Raw genomic sequence first — 16,825 nt, 5'->3', positions numbered from 1 at the left:
GTTTTTGTACTAATCTGCATTGAGATGAGATTGTAATTCAAAGGATGAGCAATAAAGGTTCTTTGAGTTTGTTTTGCATTATTGTTAAATTCATACATGTTGTATATCAAATGTAACCTAAACGTCGTTTATGTGAACCCCTTGAGCCGATTGGAATTTTATTTATTTTAACCATTATTAATTCATTTTATCAATACCAGTATTTTTTATATGAAATTAAACTTTTTTCTTTTCCGGAAATCAATTGTTTAAACAGATAAAACAAATGATTTGCCAATTTCTGTATGTTCAAAAGTTTGTGAACCCTGAGCTGCATTGCTCAAAAGGAGCAGGTAAACACAATCGGGGCCAAATTGATTGAGGAAATGGACCAATGTAATGAGGGATCTTTAGGGAAGAAATTGGGCAGCACAAGGTAAAACAGAGATCCAACCAGGTCAGTTTAGGCCCAAAGTGAACCCATACAGGTCAGACATGCCAAGAGGAAACAAAAACTCAGAGGATAAATCAATTAAAAAAAAGTTTTAGCTCCATCCGTCCACCGTGATGCAAATCATCTACACATGGAGAGCTTTAATAGTGACTGAACATCTGCCTAGAAGTGGACTTCCCTCAAAAATATCCACAAGCGCCACAAGAAAAGTGCTTTTTAAGTTAAAAGCCAACCCAAACATTACATGTAGTGATTTGCAGACCTCTCTTGCAGCATCTGGGACAGATGTGCACGTTCCACAATAAGAACACTCAGTCAACATGGCTGTCATGGGAGGGTTGCTGAAGAAGCCTCTGCTCTCAAAAAAGAACAAAACTGCTTGTCACAACTTTGCCAGAGAGCACCTGGAGTGCTAAAGTCTTCTGGAAATCTATTTTGTGGACAGATTAGTCCAAAATTAAACTGTTTGGTCATAACCAAAACCGCCATGTTTGGGCAAAAACGCAACTCTGCCTACCACCAAAAGAACCTTCTCCCAAGTGAATAATGGTGGTGGTAAATAGTCTACAAATCTCCAGGTGTAATGTTGGCTTTCACCTGAGAAATCAATTTTTTGTGGCGCTTGTGGATATTTTTGAAGGAAGTCCACTTTTAGGCAGATGTTCAGTCACTCTTAAAGCTCTCCATTTGTAGATCATTTCTCTTACGGTGGACCGGTGGAGCTCAAACTTTTTTTAAATTAATTGATAGCTGTCCCCAGACAAATGTGCAACATCAATACTCTATTCCTGAGATCTTCTGAGATTTTCTTTCCTCTTGGCATGTCCGACCTGTATGGGTTCACTTTGGTGGGCCTAAACTGACCTGGTTGGATCTCTGTTTTATCTAGAGCCGCCCAATTACTTCCCTAAAGATCTCTCATTACATTGGTCCATTTCATCACTCAATTTTGCCCACTTGATTGTGTTTACCTGCCTGATATAAGCAATGCAGCTCAGGGTTCACAAACTTTTGCACATAAAAAAATTGTCAAATAATTATTTTGTCTGTTTTAACAATTGATTTCCGGAAAATAAAAACGTTGAATTGATAAACAAACATCTGTTATTTCATATAGAAAAATACTGATATTGATAAAAACGAATTAATAATGGTTAAAGTGAATACAATTACAAAATGCTCAAGGGCTTCACATACTTTTAAGCAGCACTGTATACTGTAGCCCAGAAAGTGATTTAAATGGCAACCTTAACTCAGTGGCGGACTTAGCCATTTGGGGGCTCCAGGCGAACAGTCATTTGGGGGCCCTTGCATCTAATGTACGCATAATGAGATGATACTCCATACTATACAGACAATGCGAACTGACGTTTCCCTTGGATGTTATTTAAAGTAATGTTACTTCAAGAGAGTAAACATGCTCATGAAGAAGTTGGTGGCAATAGTTATTTCTCTACTACAAACCGTTAGCTTAAGCTAGTGAAGCTAACACAATGTAGCATACTCCTCCTAATAACACAAGGTTTTTTGTGTGCTCTGTCGAAATAAAGGTGGTGTTTTGTCCGCTTTCATTCTCAGATATTGAATGATTTAGTGCATTGATGCTATGAAACGGTGAATACATTTTTACAACGTGAGTTTAGTAACAGCCACCCCACAACACTTTTTTTCAACCAAACATGTTGCTTGTATTTACGCCTAGCGACCAGTGTGGTTGTAGTAATGATTGATGGCCACAGGAAGGCGCCTGCACTCACACTCTGAATGATTTAACTGACTCCATACATTTCTGTGGGTGTAGTACCTCATTGTGGTCACATGAGGGCAGTAAAGAGGCGTCATTATAAAGACATTTATGTCTTATTGAAACGAGTTCCTCTCACTGAAAATAGACAATAAACAGTTCTTAAAAAACCGTCATAATAATATAAATTATAAATATAATCTTTCATTTTTCCTTCATAATTGTTTCATAGAGATTAATTAAATAGAAATTAAACATTGATTTTCTTTATTTTTATTACATTGGTCTTTATCAAGTGTATTGGGTGTATGTGTGTGTGTTTGCGTGCGTGCGCGCGTGAACTATTAATACTTCAGATATAGTATTTGTGATCAAATTTAAAATAAAAACATAATAATCTTAATTTTAGACATCTTTTGTTTTTATTATATTTTCTATTCTTATTTTTCGATGATCGTCCCTATACAGTCAGAATATTCAAGGCATTTTTTGCACAATGTACAAATAGCACACATTGCAGTAAATGCACGTTTACAAGCTCTCTCTCTCACACACACACACACACACACACACGCAGGAGTGTCAGCAGTTGCTTTAGACACTAAAGAGATACTACAGGTGTATTTTGCCGATTGCAGGTGAATTAATTTGTTAGCCTATTGTAGTTGGATGTCCCTGTGCCCCTGCCGTGTAACTTCATAGATAGATAAATGTGTATGTAATTACGTACCAACTCACAAAAACCTCTCGTCAAAAGTTAAGACATTTTCTAAAGTATTATGTCTTTCGTTTGTGTTTGTAAACAAATGTACAGTAAGTGAAAGTGAGCTGTTGGCTGTGCGCCCCCCGTGATCTTCAGTAGTAATGCTCCGTTCTGTCCGTTTGGTAGCCTACGCATCCGCAAGCTTGCAGGATACGTGCAGAAATACGGACGTAATGTAGCCTACGCAGAGTACGGACAGAAGGCTCCGTCCTCAGAAGAATTCCACATTGGCAGAATGGGATTTGAACGCACAACCTTTGGGATGCAAACCACACATTGATGTGACCTGTTCTCCAGGTGCTTTAAACTTTTTCTTTGGGGTGTTGAACTTAAAAATTCCCAGGAAGCGACACATTTAGCCTCCAAATAGACTGCTATCCAGTGGGATTCGAGCCAGTCACCACCAGGTTGCATCACTCCATGGCGCTGAAAGGACTATCTGCGCCACCGAGACTGTTCACTCTTGTACGCTGCCCCCTGACGCCCTCATTTCTGTGCTTTGGCAGAGGGACTTTTAAAAATGCCCAGGATGGGATTTGAACACACAATCTCTGGGTCCCGACGGCATCCACTATCAGACTGAGCCAGTAATCAGTTCACACCAGTGAGCTTTCTCTGGGCGATTTTATTTCTTTGATTTGGGTATTTGACTTAAAAACACCGTCAGGATGAGGTTTTGAACAATCAACCTTGCGGTCACTAGGGTGGTCTACTTACTGACTGAGCTGTTAACTCTTCTCTGGAGTGGAATTGTATTTGTTCTTGCATTTATTTGGGGTTTAAGATTGGAAAAATTCCAATGTTTCAAGGCACGTGTTAAGTTTTATATATAATACTTTATTTCAGTTGTTTGTTCAAGGATTTGATCTGTCAACCTCCTGGTATCCAAGCAAGCTTATATTCTCTTGAGCTACTCATGCAGGACACTAGCTCAACAGACAGACAAACTGAGCATTTCACAATTACCTTAAACATATGTATATGTATAAAAAAACATTAACACAATTCAAACAAATAGAGAGGGATTTTGAGAGAAAAAAAACATGACGTTTTTAATAGGTTTTCAGAGGTTGTGTGTTCATACCCATAATTTAAAAAAAGTCCCACCGCTAAAGCACAGACACCCCATATGTTCGCTTCATTTTGGTATCGGCAGGTGTATCTCGTATCTCTCTATCTTCTCCCGCTATTAAATTTATTTGGATTTTACGCGAGCGTGATGCGTATTGGAATAGTCCATGTAGTGCAGACTGAAGGGGGGTGCACGGTTGGCAGTAAGACCGTAAAAATGGTAATAAGACATCCTGATGATACTATAAAGAGATCTTTATAAAAAACAATAAATATGGGGACAAAATATAGAGGACATTTAGGGGGCCATGGGGCTCCAGGCTGGTTTGCCTCATAGCATGGCACGCCTCTGACTGGTTATATGGCATGATGCACCAAAGCCACCCTGCCACAACTTAATCCTTTTTATTTTTTAACACATTTCAATCAATGTTTTATTGTCCCTATTTAAAAACCATTTCTATTTAAAAACCTGTACATTTTATGTTTTTAACATTTACTAATACTCTACTACTTTTATATCATTTTGCATTTCCCCAGACTTTTCCCCACTATTTTCCTTGTTTCTCTAATATGTTTTGTGATGTTATTGAAAATGTGCTATGTGTTTGACCTATAAGGAGGTAATTGCAAAAGACTCACAAGGCTGAACAACACTTTGGAAACCAGGATTTTAATTTTTAACACTGTTAAATGTTACATGCCACATTATCGTATGCATCCAAACAAAATTAAAAAAAGCAGCTGACAACAAGACTGACGGGGTTGATTGATGAAGATGGAACGGGAGAAATCCTCAGGGGAGTGTTACTTCATATAGTTCGTACGCAGCTAAATGATGTCTGGAAAAATGATCTGAAAGGCTTTTCTTCACATTGGACAAAAAAGGCACTTTTGAAATGAATTAAAAATGGCAAAGAAAAGAGAAAAGTAAAACACAGACATCTTGGAGGTAGGACGTGATGGAAGGAAGGGCAAGACGAAAGCAACAACACAAATACAAAAGAATGTAAGCTGGAAGTGTGGTTCTGAAATCCTCAACCGCTCATCACCATCCGCACGAGTTCTGTCATGAGAGAAATGTAGAAACACAACATCAGCCCTGGAATCAACTAGTAGCTACACTATGACAGAGAATAAGACCAAAAACCTAGAATGGATTCAGACGATCGACTATACTCAACATTTGCCATGATTATAAAAAAGCAGGACTATTGTACAAGAGAAAGGTTAGAGGCCAAAGAATAAGCAACAATTCATGTTTAAGTTGTCTAATTGCTGAGGCTCCACTTTGTATTGAGTATGCAGAGCTGCATTCTTTTACTTTACCCCAGTTGACTTACACAGCTCTTCTACCCAAACATCAAGAAAGTTACTTTAGCTGCTTCTGTGTGCTGTGACGTTAACAACTGTTTACCTTCTTCACTCACTATCTACTGTAGATGAAGCAGAGCCCTGGGGGCAGTGGTAAGTTTTTATGCAGTTTTTTGCTTGAATGTCTTGTTTTTGGGGTTTTACTTTTTGCAATCCTTTCACATACTGTGAGGTTTTACCTTCATAGTTAATGCAGCCATTAGCATCTTCATGCCCCGCTAGAAGAGTCTCCACCTCGTCCTCTGTCATTTTTTCACCTGGAGCACAAAGAACAATTACTATAGGAAAGAGGGAATGTCTGAAAGAGACGACACCCGACCCCATTGTTATTCGTACTGATAATGGCATGAAGGGATTTAAAGGTGAAGTAAGCGGTTTATTTATGTTAATATAAGTGTAAAATCGCTCTTTATTCATACAGTGATCACTTACATAATGTGAGCGTTTCATAAAGCTGATCTCTCAGTCAGCTGCTTTGCCTGTAATCGGCAAATAAACTTATTGGAGTATCCCAAAATTTGTATCCAATCAGAAGAGAGAGCGCGACAAACCGACACTCGTCTCACTCATATATAGTATATACACTCCATGGTCTCACTGCCGGTGCACGCCAGAGCAACAGATGGGTGAAGTATGCGCCTACAATGGCGGAGCAGGTAAAAATCCTTCCCAATGTCTGTTTTGATGGTTTTTAATCACGTTTTATCACACTTATGGATCTGAGATGATGCTAGATAACTTTCTGCTTGAAGACCGCAGTGCATTAATGTGGTGACGTGGGGACGAGCGAGGGGACCGCTAACTGCAGTAACTGACAGGAAGTTAGCTAAAAGAACCATTCCGCTTACAGCACCTTTAAGTTGAGATATGCAGACAGAAAACAGACATACAGCAGGTCAGCTGTGATCATCACTGGATAAAGATAAATGCTTTTACCCAGTGTAGTAAGCACATGTCGTAGCTCTGCTCCCATCACTGTGCCGTTGCCCTCCTTGTCAAAGACACGCAGACCCTCTACGATATCCTCAAATGAGCCCTGTTCCTTGTTCTTAGCAATGGCCTGAAGCATGGGCAGGAACTGTTCAAAATCCAGCATCTTGTAGTTCATCTCTGCAGGGAAGAGAAGAATAACAAATGGAAACATGAAAGTGAAGTTGCTAATTGAAATGTATGGAATATGTGTACATGTTCAACTGACTGTTTCCCCCTCCTTCCACCAAAAACACAAGTAAGCCCTGATGCCTAAAGACAATACAAATATTTCAAATGATTTTAAAATGTACAAATATATCACCAATTCTGCTCATTGCACAAATACCAACTACTGTCAACATCTCGCAATACCTTAAAGATCTCCTATTATAGACTTTTCTGGTCTTAATTTCTTGTTAAAAACTGCTATAGACCAACCTGACACGAATCACATCACAAAAAATCATGTAGATTTTCGGGACACTCTTCCTCTCACCCTAGCGAGCACAGCAGTCTCTCGCTACACTCAGCTTTGTGCTTCTCCGCCCCTCCCCCCCTCCTCCTGCAAACCCCACTCCGTTGTGATTGGTTACCTTCCTTCTGGAACATTTTCAGCAGCGCACGGGGGAGATTTCAGAGCAGGAAGGTGGGGGCATGGCCGGAGCTTGCCTGAGCAGCATTATCATACATGGAAACATCCGCTTTCGTGACGACAAGAATATCCGGAAATTCTGAACCGATTTTTCACGTGATTTCTCGACCGGCTGCCCTAGTGTTTAGTGCTCTGCACAGCCACCCCAGACGGTCAGCAGGGAATACGTCTAAATGCATGTACGTAATTATTTGATACGCTAGTATGGTTAAACATGACTATAAATCATTATAACAACGTTTATAGGTCATAAAAGTCAAAAAGTATAATAGGTCCTCTTTAAGCATTGCATTAGGAACAGAGCAGGACTTATTTGTGAAGTGGATTTTATTGGTCATCGTTATAAAAGAAAATTGTCCACTCATGTCAGTACACACAACCTAACAATTAGCCAAGGTAACGCTCATTTGTGAATCTGAGGCTTGCCTTCCAACTTGGGGTTTCCCAGGACCTTGAGCACCTCTGCATTGACCGGGTTCTGTCCGAGGGCCCGCATTACATCCCCACACTGGCTGTAGGTGATCTTCCCCTCACCCGTCCGGTCAAACAAAAGGAAGGCCTCCTTGAACTCTAGCATGGAAACAGAGGGAGTACAAGTCAAGATTCAGCTGTGCAGTATGTTAGATTAAAATATACACATTACTCTCAAAACTTGCATAGCCAATGTACAAACCCACAAAGGGCTTATAATCCTACATGTGTCATTTCATTGCACAAAGTTGTGTTGTGTAGAATAGCTGCTACATCACTTGCAAAAGCCTGCAGCATCACTTGTTTTGACATGCAAGGCAGGAGACATTCCCCAGACGGATAACGCCTCACCATCATAAGAATATTAGGGACATTTCATCAGAAGTACCAATAACTAAAGCTACTGACGGCACCTACATTTAAAAACAAAAAGACCCATATACCATACAATAAAAGATTCTACCAGCGGGTAGATCGTGGAATGACCTGCAGAGGGGGACACCTTTCCCAGAACGATCGAAAGTCTTGTTTACAGAATCAATAACCAAAAATGAATCCCTCTATCATTTTTTTATCATGTCCTGGGAACATGAATGTGATAAAACATGAACACAGTAAACCAGAGAAGAGAAGTCTGGGCCCACCCTGATCCACACTGCTCTGCTCTGTCTTTATTATGACTCCTGATACATGTGTCAGACATTTAATAATAATAATGGATAGGATTTATATAGCGCTTTATTCCCTTAGGACTCAAAGCGCTTACAGGGTGCCAGGTTCCATTCATTCACACACAGTCATACCAGTGGTGGTAAACTACATTAGTAGCCACAGCTGCCCTGGGGCATACTGACGGAATAGTGGCTGCCATTCCGCGCCAACGGCCACTCAGACCACCACCTCAAACATACAGCAGTCATACACATTCACGCCAGCCAAGGTGGGTGAAGTGTCTTGCCCAAGGACACAACAACCATGACACAGGTGGCTGGGTGGGGATCGAACCGCCAACCCTTCGATCATTGGCCAACCCGCTCTACCAACAGAGCCACGGTCGCCCCAATTTGTAAGTGTATATTTCAGTCAAGGCATGCAAATAAATAACAGACCAACATGCTTTACCAAATTACTTTTTTTTTCAGGTGAGTGCAGCAAGTAGCGGATCGTGAGGAGATATTCACTCATTTTGACAACAAGCATTCTCCAGAATTGCTGACTCCACCTTTAAAGTCTCGAGTCACTTGAATGGGGTTTGCAGGGGTAACAGTGGAGCTACAGACTCATAGCAGCAAATGTATATTCCGGATAGGTATAGGCCTATATCACATTAGGATGATGGCATGGTTAAAGATAAAGAGATAAAGAGATAGAAAAAGCTTTTTGATAATCAGATGTTGACTCACCCATAATTTGGTCCTCTGTGAACTTGTCTGACTGGTTGAGGCGTGGTAATAGACAGAGGGGGAAAACAGTTAGACGGATAATAGACTGGCATAAATGTGTTTAATCCTCCATTAACGCTCACGTAGCCAATATCTGACAAAAGCATTGAGGCAAAAAGGCTTAACGGCAGACTAGAGCTTGAATGAGTCAAGCATGCAGGCCCAGGCAGAGAGACACGCAGCAAGCTTAACGTTAACTGGGTTGGATGCGGTTGTCTATGAATGAAGAACGAGGCGCTGTTTGTTATCACATAGCCTACATCTATCAAAAGTAGCTAATGCGATAGATGAAAACAGTACATTTGCTTACCATGTCTGTGTTATGTTGTAGCCTAGTCGGGTGTATATTCTGAGCCGTGAGGAGGACACCAGCCTGCGGCTTCAGCACATCACTGATGACAACGCCGTGGCTTGTCTAGCAACAGCCAATCACGTGCCTGGGCTTTAAATATGCATTGCTGGCATTTTTTATGCAGGGATGCAGCTTCAGGAACACCCCCTCTGTTTTATTATTAGACAATAAGTAAAGTAAAATAAATAAAAGCGTTTACTTTAAAAACGAAAATTAGTATTTTCTGTGGGTCATTTCCATGTGTACTGTATTGATTAGGTAACTAAAGACAGGTAATATTAATTTAATCAACAGAAATACCACAGATTCAATGCCATAGCTTCAGGCTACAATTCCTTTAAATTAAGCAATAGTTAATGCTTGGTTGCTTGACAGTTTCCTTGGGTAATGTTACAACAGTGTGTTCAAACTTATAGGTAAACGCATGGTTTTTCATATTAAAAAGGCAGGCCCCTTAACTCACACTACAACAGCACTGAGTACACGCACTTCTGCAATAGAAGGCGTTTAAGCCAGTGATGTGTTGAATATCTCCTTTAAAAGTCCACCTCAACATCCAATTAGAGGAGCTGCTTTTGACATTTCCTAGTAGAAAGGTTAGCGTCAATGTTTTGTTCAATGTAATTGTTTTATTGCATGATGCACAATTTCTTGGGAGAATGCATCAGGTTGGAAAAAGTAAATAAACAGATTAAAAGGAAATTCTTGTAGACAAAACAACATTTTAAAATAGTTACAGCTCAACAAGTTTCACAAGAAATGCACATTTCCAAAATAATGAATCTTATAATTCAAATACATAGCAGTACATATAAATTAATACGGACTTAAGATATCCAGAAAAACATTTTATTGTTGGATTGGTAAACAGGCACCAATGCTGGTATGCCTACATATTCAGCTTTTAAATTCATTATGACACTGTCTATGACTATCTGATTGTGGAAGGGCAATTGTGTTTCATCTTCATATGAAAAGAAGACATGATGACGGATCCTTTTAGGTTAATTATTCACATTTCTTTCATTTTGCTTCTTCATTGGCCGTTTCGCCACACTGAAATCGGACAAAGTCCAGCACTCTGGCTTGTTGACCTCTGAGGAACTGTGCCACAGTCCTGCTGGGGTCTCCCAGGAAGGTCTGAGGCAGGAGGCGTGTCTCGCTTTCGCCACAGGGCAGGTCATCCATGTTGCCCATGGCCACAGGGGCCTCTCCCACTACATGTTGCCCCAGCTTACGCCCTAGAACGTCCAGCTCTCCTTCCTTTCCCCCTTTAAATACGACCAGGGCTCCGTACCGACCCATGGCCACCTCAGTCTGGCCGCTCACACCGCCGTGTACATACGAGCCGATGTGCCACTCGGCGGGAACCCCCACCGTCACTGCCCGCTTCACCGACATGTTCTCACCCAGCCGACCTGAGAGGAAAGAGGGACACATGCTTTATCAATGAACGCTGAGCCATGGAAACTGGAGTATCAGTTTCGTCCATTGCGGATGAGAGTTGGTAACTAAATACCAGATGACTCAATATTCTGAAACTCAGAATAATGCAAGCAAGAGAGCCATCGCCAGCGTTACTCTGATATGTCATCAGATATTTGAACACATATCTGTAGACGACACATGCATATTCATGGCGTTATTCGACCTTGCTTCACAGGATCGTCATAAACTCTGTGTACAGTTCTTGCTAAATTTGTTTAATCTTTGATTTTTTCGCTGTAAACAAATTTAAATCAAACATGATATCATGGTTGATTTACTTTTAATGTTTGAATATCATTATTGTTCTTTTTTTTCTCAAATTTGAACCTTTTGACCTTGTGGGGTATTGGAAACAAATTTAAATATCTTGTTTCTGTCAACTGGACAAAGTCATATATTCACACTCCTTTTAGCGGTGTTGGTCTCTACCAACTCCTGAGGAGAATAGCTCACCCCTGGACTAACAAATGCCCCGTTTTTTTCTCTCCTGCTAGTGTAAAACTGTGTCTGCTGTTGAGTGCTGAGCAGGTGGTGTACTGTGGACATTTAGACTTTTTGTTTTTGCTGTACACAGCCAAACAGTATGCTATGAGCATGGTGAGAGTGAATGGAAACAGTGAGGTTTGCGGGACCAGCAGCTAAACAGATAGCTTAACCTAACATCTGTGCATGTAGACGACACCATCAAGGTTTTTTAAAACGTGTATGTTAAACCAGCACCGCAATCATGTCTGGGGAAAATCTCAGTCGGAGAAAAAAAAAACTGGTCGAAACACAAGGGAAATTGGTTTCAACCCGTAGAAACTGTGTTCCGGGGAAAAAAGTTGTTAAACATTTTCTTACTGACCTATTGTTAGTGCCACCCGATCTGCAAGTGTAGCTCCTTCAGCCACACTGAGTTTGCATAAGTCCTCACCTGCCAGGATACTCTGTAAACAAATATTGAATGTTAGGAGAATCAAAACAGAGCAAAGGGACCAGGGACCGGCTAATGCGTTCTGACCTCTTGAGTTAACTGTCAGTGCGTTTACATGCAGACTCATAATCGGGTAACTAAACGAATAAGACCTCAACAGGACTTTTAAACTGCATGTAAACTAGGGGTGTGCGGAGACGTCATTATCTGTATCTGTATCTGTATCTGTTCAACCAACAAAATTATCTGTATCTGTATCTGTATCTGTATCCGGATACACAACAAGAAGTGGGCGTGGCGTATACCGGAAGTTTCTTTTACATTAGCCTACATTAAAGGAAGTCACACCTAAATTGATTTTCTAAACTAATATTCATTGTCAATGCAATTGTTGTCCCTTCAAAGCATCACATTGATGTAATGTTGACATATAAGTCAAAAAGTCAGATATATTTCTACCTTTTCATCTCTCTCTCTCTCTCTTCTTTGTTCTCAGAATACGAAGAAATTCAGGGAACGAAAATATTGATAAATAACAGCCCAAATCTGTGCATAGGCTACTCACTGTTAGTAAATGAGGGCCAGTGTTTTACTTTTAACTTAATTAAGGTATCCCTTTAACTGGGGGAAATACAGCTGTATTTCATGATTATTTTTTATCTCTATCTCTCCCCCTCCCTCTTTTTTTACTTTTGTTTTACTAAACTAAGATTTAGGAACAATATATGTATCAACGTACCAATCTCATAAACCCTAAATAATATGTTAGCCTTTCCACAAAGCCACATGTGATTTTAATGTGTCAAGTTTGCAGTTTCCGATTTTATTGTATAGGTCCTGAAGTAGGCCTAGCCGTATACGCATTGATTGACAGCTGAACAAGTACAGGTCCTAAGCATCAGTTTGATGGAAACGTTGTGGTGTTTGAAAGAGTTTAAGCAGTAGGCCTAGTGAATGTAAATACATCGGGGAAGGGCTGACGGTGACTCGGGGTGCAGCATATTCCATCGGTTCGTCTCTTCTCCGCCACGGCAGCGGAGGAAACTCACATAAAAACGGCAGCGAATGCGACAGGTAGAACCCTCTATTCAAGGGAAAGGGCGAACGCGCTGCGTTTATCAGTGGATAAAAAGAGAGAGACCGCGGGTCACGGGACGCGCCCGGTCCTCTCATGTCCACCGCAGAACAGCTGTTAGTGTCATTCTACCTGTTGTGTCATTGAGGCGGAACGCGCTGCGTCAATTAGGCGCATAATATATAAAAAAAAAATCCCCGAATAATAACGGGACTATTCGGAAATTATCCGTATCCGTATCTAACTCATTATCCGTGCTTATCCGAATACATATTCGGATTCGGGCTCATCCCTAATGTAAACACCTTTATCCGATCTACTTCGGACACAAATCGGCACAATAACGGACAAGAGAAGTCGGATAAGAACACCTAGATAACTCGTTCATTGTCGGCTTTCTCTCTGCATGTATACAGGGATCGGACATCGCATATCGGACTTCTCGTTCTGTGCTTGTGTGCCTGCGCGTCATAGACATTATAATGTCTATGCTGCGCGTGATAGGGTTATTGACGGAAGGGAACCGGACGTGGCTCTAAAACCACTTGTTGAAAGCATGGTTGAAAGGGCTACAGCGCCACCTAGCATAGTGGAGACAGCCATGCATCGGACATTTATCCGATTTCTGAAAGGCCATGTATACTCAGACAAGTGACACGGTCCGTTCGAGTGTCTTGTTCGATATATGTGATAATCCAATCTAGTTGTGCCATGGAAACGCACTGAGTGTTGCATACAGCTGTACAGTATATAGTCACATATTCTTTTATTTCAGCATCAAGTCTTAAGCCCCATTTCACAGCTATCAGATTATACAAATGTGGTGAAAAAAAAAACAATTAATAGAGAATGGCAAGATTCTCAGGTCTTGTAAAAATGCATCATGAGGTTTGGTCAAGACTGGACATAATCACGTGACGTGCATCAGTGTATCATGTACATTGTTCTCCTGCTAAACAACTGCTCATGTAGGATTAAACTGTGAAAGGCTATAGAACCGTTAGATCATAGACCTTAATTATGTGAAGTTTTTGCACATACCATGGTTTAAAAGCAGGTTGAAGTGAGAGAAGAAAATTATTTATAAATAAAACAAAACGCAAAGTTCTGATAGTGTTGCTTTATAACCACCCCATGCATATTCAAATAGAAGAATTCATGCTGCAGCTTAAAGCAGCTACGAGTAACATTTAAATATCTTTTAAAAAGCCTCATGTTTCCTCTCATAATCATAAATTACCTTTAACAGCAAACGAGACCATCAGTGCAAAGAAAGACGATTTTATATAGTTTTTATTACTGCGTTTGGTCTGGTCGCACACCCAGTCCGATTTTCGGTTCGCGCGTACAGCCTCTATGGTCACATATCCGTATTGGTCGCAGATTTCAGTGTGGAGCAGCAACGCGATTTGAGAAGCCTATCCCTCCAGGTGAGGGAAGGGGAGCGGGAGCCTTGTTTGAGACAGTTATTTGTCGTCATAATGATTGATAACGGGGCTGAACCATCAAAGAAAAAAAAGAAAATACAATGAAGAAAAGCTAAAAGGGAGAGTGATAGGTGGGCGGGAGGGCGTTGCCAAGCAACGTATATACACAATTTCACGGGAGCGAATTAGACTGCAGTGTTTACTCCTAAATGAATGAGCGGTAGCCTACTAAAACAAAGTTTACTTTGCCTCACCAGCATCATCAGATGACCATTATTCATCTGAAATAGTCATTATTTACAACAACATAACACATTACCTCATCGTGATCCATACTAACTGCCGTCTCTCGTTCATTCGCTTTGTGTGAGGACACGGAATCTTTCAGCTCCGTGAGAGGTGACACTGCATCAACTCATTGCAATCAGGTGTGTGTAGCACTGACTGGCATTAGTTGATGCTGTGTCACTAACCACTCTCACGGAGCCGAAAAGAGTCCGGTGCCCTCACACTTTCAACACACGGACATGCACTATATTGCTTCCTGATCATTTGAATCTCGCACGCCCGGCACGAGCTAGAAAACAGCTTCACGACAGCTGCCGTCGTTAAAATACTAGCGCTTTTGTTCAAAGGGGCCGCCAACGGACAATGTTACTCGTAGTGGCTTTAAATAACAAGGATAGAGCTTGGCAGTTGACTGTCCACTACAATGAGGATGTTAAAAAAACAATTGTGTAATGAATAAATAGCTCCTTTTCACAGCAAAAACAGAAGTTACTCTTCTTTAATAACGTTGGCTCTGTTTTATTTACGCCATGACAGTATGACACTGAGTCTGCATGAACAATTCTAGGACCTAGAAATTGAAGCAGCTAAATGGAATTCAGCCATTATTGATTTAATTATTTACACCTGCACTTTTCCTTGTTTATCATCATGTCAAAATGGCCTTATACCTTTAGATGACTGTACTGACATAGAAAACCGTTGTCAGGACAAGAAATTCTCCACACATCACTGCAGCTAGCAACTTTGTGTGTCTCTTTACATATTAAGTAAAAAATTATATAAAATCAAATCAGTATGTCCGTTTACCTTTACATATCCTGTCCGGCTTTGTGTTTTCGTCTGGTGGTGAGCCAAGGTGGCAAAGGCCACATCCTTCACCAGCTGTTGGAACTTCTCATTGCGGGCAACAAAGTCTGTCTCACAGTTCACCTGCGTCAAGCATACAGGAAGAAAGACAAGGGATAATACTTCATGCTAACATGTCCTCCAAACTAGCCCTGCGTTCCAAATCACATACTTTTTCTTTTTACTACACTACATACTAAAGTACAGAAGAGTATACTCCAAAATACTATTGGAATTAGTTGGTCATTTATGTATTTTTTAGCATATACAATTGACGTGCATGTATTTTTCTGGCATACTAAATAGTAGGGAAGTATGGGGATTGGAACGCAGGGTAAAACATGAATCATAATCAGCTAAAAATAATGATGTCTGAACCACCGATATTACCTCCACCATAACTGCAGCACTATCTCCTATGAACAGGCCAATCAGACCTTCTTTGGCTTTGCGTCCCTCCAGCTTGTTTGCTTTGCTCCAGCCCTCCTTCTGGGCCTGATCGTGTAGCCAGGACTCTGCCTGAACGTATGGAAAAACCACACCAACACCACAGTCACACAGAGAGTAGTTTCAAGAGTCAACAAAGCTGATATATTGTGTATCACAGCTGAATTGTAAGTGCAGACAGACAGACAGACAGACAGACAGACAGAGATATAGACCGGTCTCACCTGTGCTATGTCATTGTCGAACTTCTCCAGTGCTTTCTTGCAGTTAATGAAAGTGTAGCCGGTGTTTTTCCTCAGTTTCATCAGAACGGCTTTGTCAACAGCCAGGAGCTGACAACCTGTGTGTAACGACTGGACATGCTGGCAGATGCTGACCTGAGGACGGGCAGGTGGGAGAAGTTGTAACATGCCAGTGTTTAATACAACTTCTAACAGCCCAGTGACCTCGGCTTACTCTGCATTCAGTCTCATGTGCCTTTAATACAACACATAGGCTACCATGTTGTAAGGCTCTACAGAGATAGATCCAGATCCAGTTGTTAAGAATAAATTAACAAGGTAACTTATTTTAAGTGGCACAGTAGCATTGTATGGTAACTCAGACAGCGATGAAGCTAACAAACCGTGCTAGTGACAGCTCAAGATTCAGGTAAAATATAACAACAATTAAAGAAATGGCTACTTTTAAGGCTTAATGTGCTCACCTTTGAGACGTCTCTTGTAATCCGCCTGAATAAAAAGGGTAACGACATCTTTACAGTCTGCAGAAGTGAAATGTCTTATGAAAGCTCAGAATGTCATTGAAAATCCACGCTGGGTAAGGAAGCCGTGAAGGGCCAAAAGAGTCCAAGTAACGTGTTCGTGTTGCCGCTCAGCGCCCTCTACAGGACGGGAGTGCAGCTGTATTTTCTCATTCATTTCCACTTCAGCTGCGATGGTCGCACCCAGCCGACCTGAGAGGAGAGAGGGACACATGCTTTATCAATGAACGCTGAGTCATGGAAACTGGAGTATCAGTTTAGTCCATTGCGGATGAGAGTTGGTAACTCCCCCCCCCCC

General features: G+C 41.0%; 2 protein-coding genes across 2 annotated transcripts; both read right to left on the bottom strand.

Annotated features, from left to right (window-relative positions):
• Positions 1-5,048: 5,048 nt before the first annotated feature.
• myl6 (myosin, light chain 6, alkali, smooth muscle and non-muscle) lies at positions 5,049-9,029 on the bottom strand (the record flags this gene model as incomplete). Its single annotated transcript, XM_080026640.1, has 6 exons — positions 5,049-5,077; positions 5,565-5,642; positions 6,322-6,495; positions 7,436-7,579; positions 8,884-8,914; positions 9,006-9,029. 6 exons carry the CDS (start codon positions 9,027-9,029, stop codon positions 5,049-5,051), a joined length of 480 nt encoding a protein of 159 aa, XP_079882766.1.
• An 871-nt stretch (positions 9,030-9,900) lies between these two features.
• Positions 9,901-16,577, bottom strand: tsfm (Ts translation elongation factor, mitochondrial). The gene is made up of 6 exons (XM_080026405.1): positions 16,471-16,577; positions 15,989-16,141; positions 15,708-15,836; positions 15,279-15,401; positions 11,610-11,691; positions 9,901-10,692 (listed from the first exon to the last, which is right to left on the bottom strand). Exons 1-6 carry the CDS (start codon positions 16,516-16,518, stop codon positions 10,298-10,300), a joined length of 930 nt encoding a protein of 309 aa, XP_079882531.1. The 5' UTR covers positions 16,519-16,577; the 3' UTR covers positions 9,901-10,297.
• Between the last annotated feature and the right edge of the window lie 248 nt (positions 16,578-16,825).

Source organism: Ammodytes marinus (assembly GCF_949987685.1).
Source record: "Ammodytes marinus genome assembly, chromosome: 4".
Classification (NCBI taxonomy): Eukaryota; Metazoa; Chordata; class Actinopteri; order Uranoscopiformes; family Ammodytidae; genus Ammodytes; species Ammodytes marinus.
This window is presented reverse-complemented; position numbering and strand designations above follow the sequence as displayed.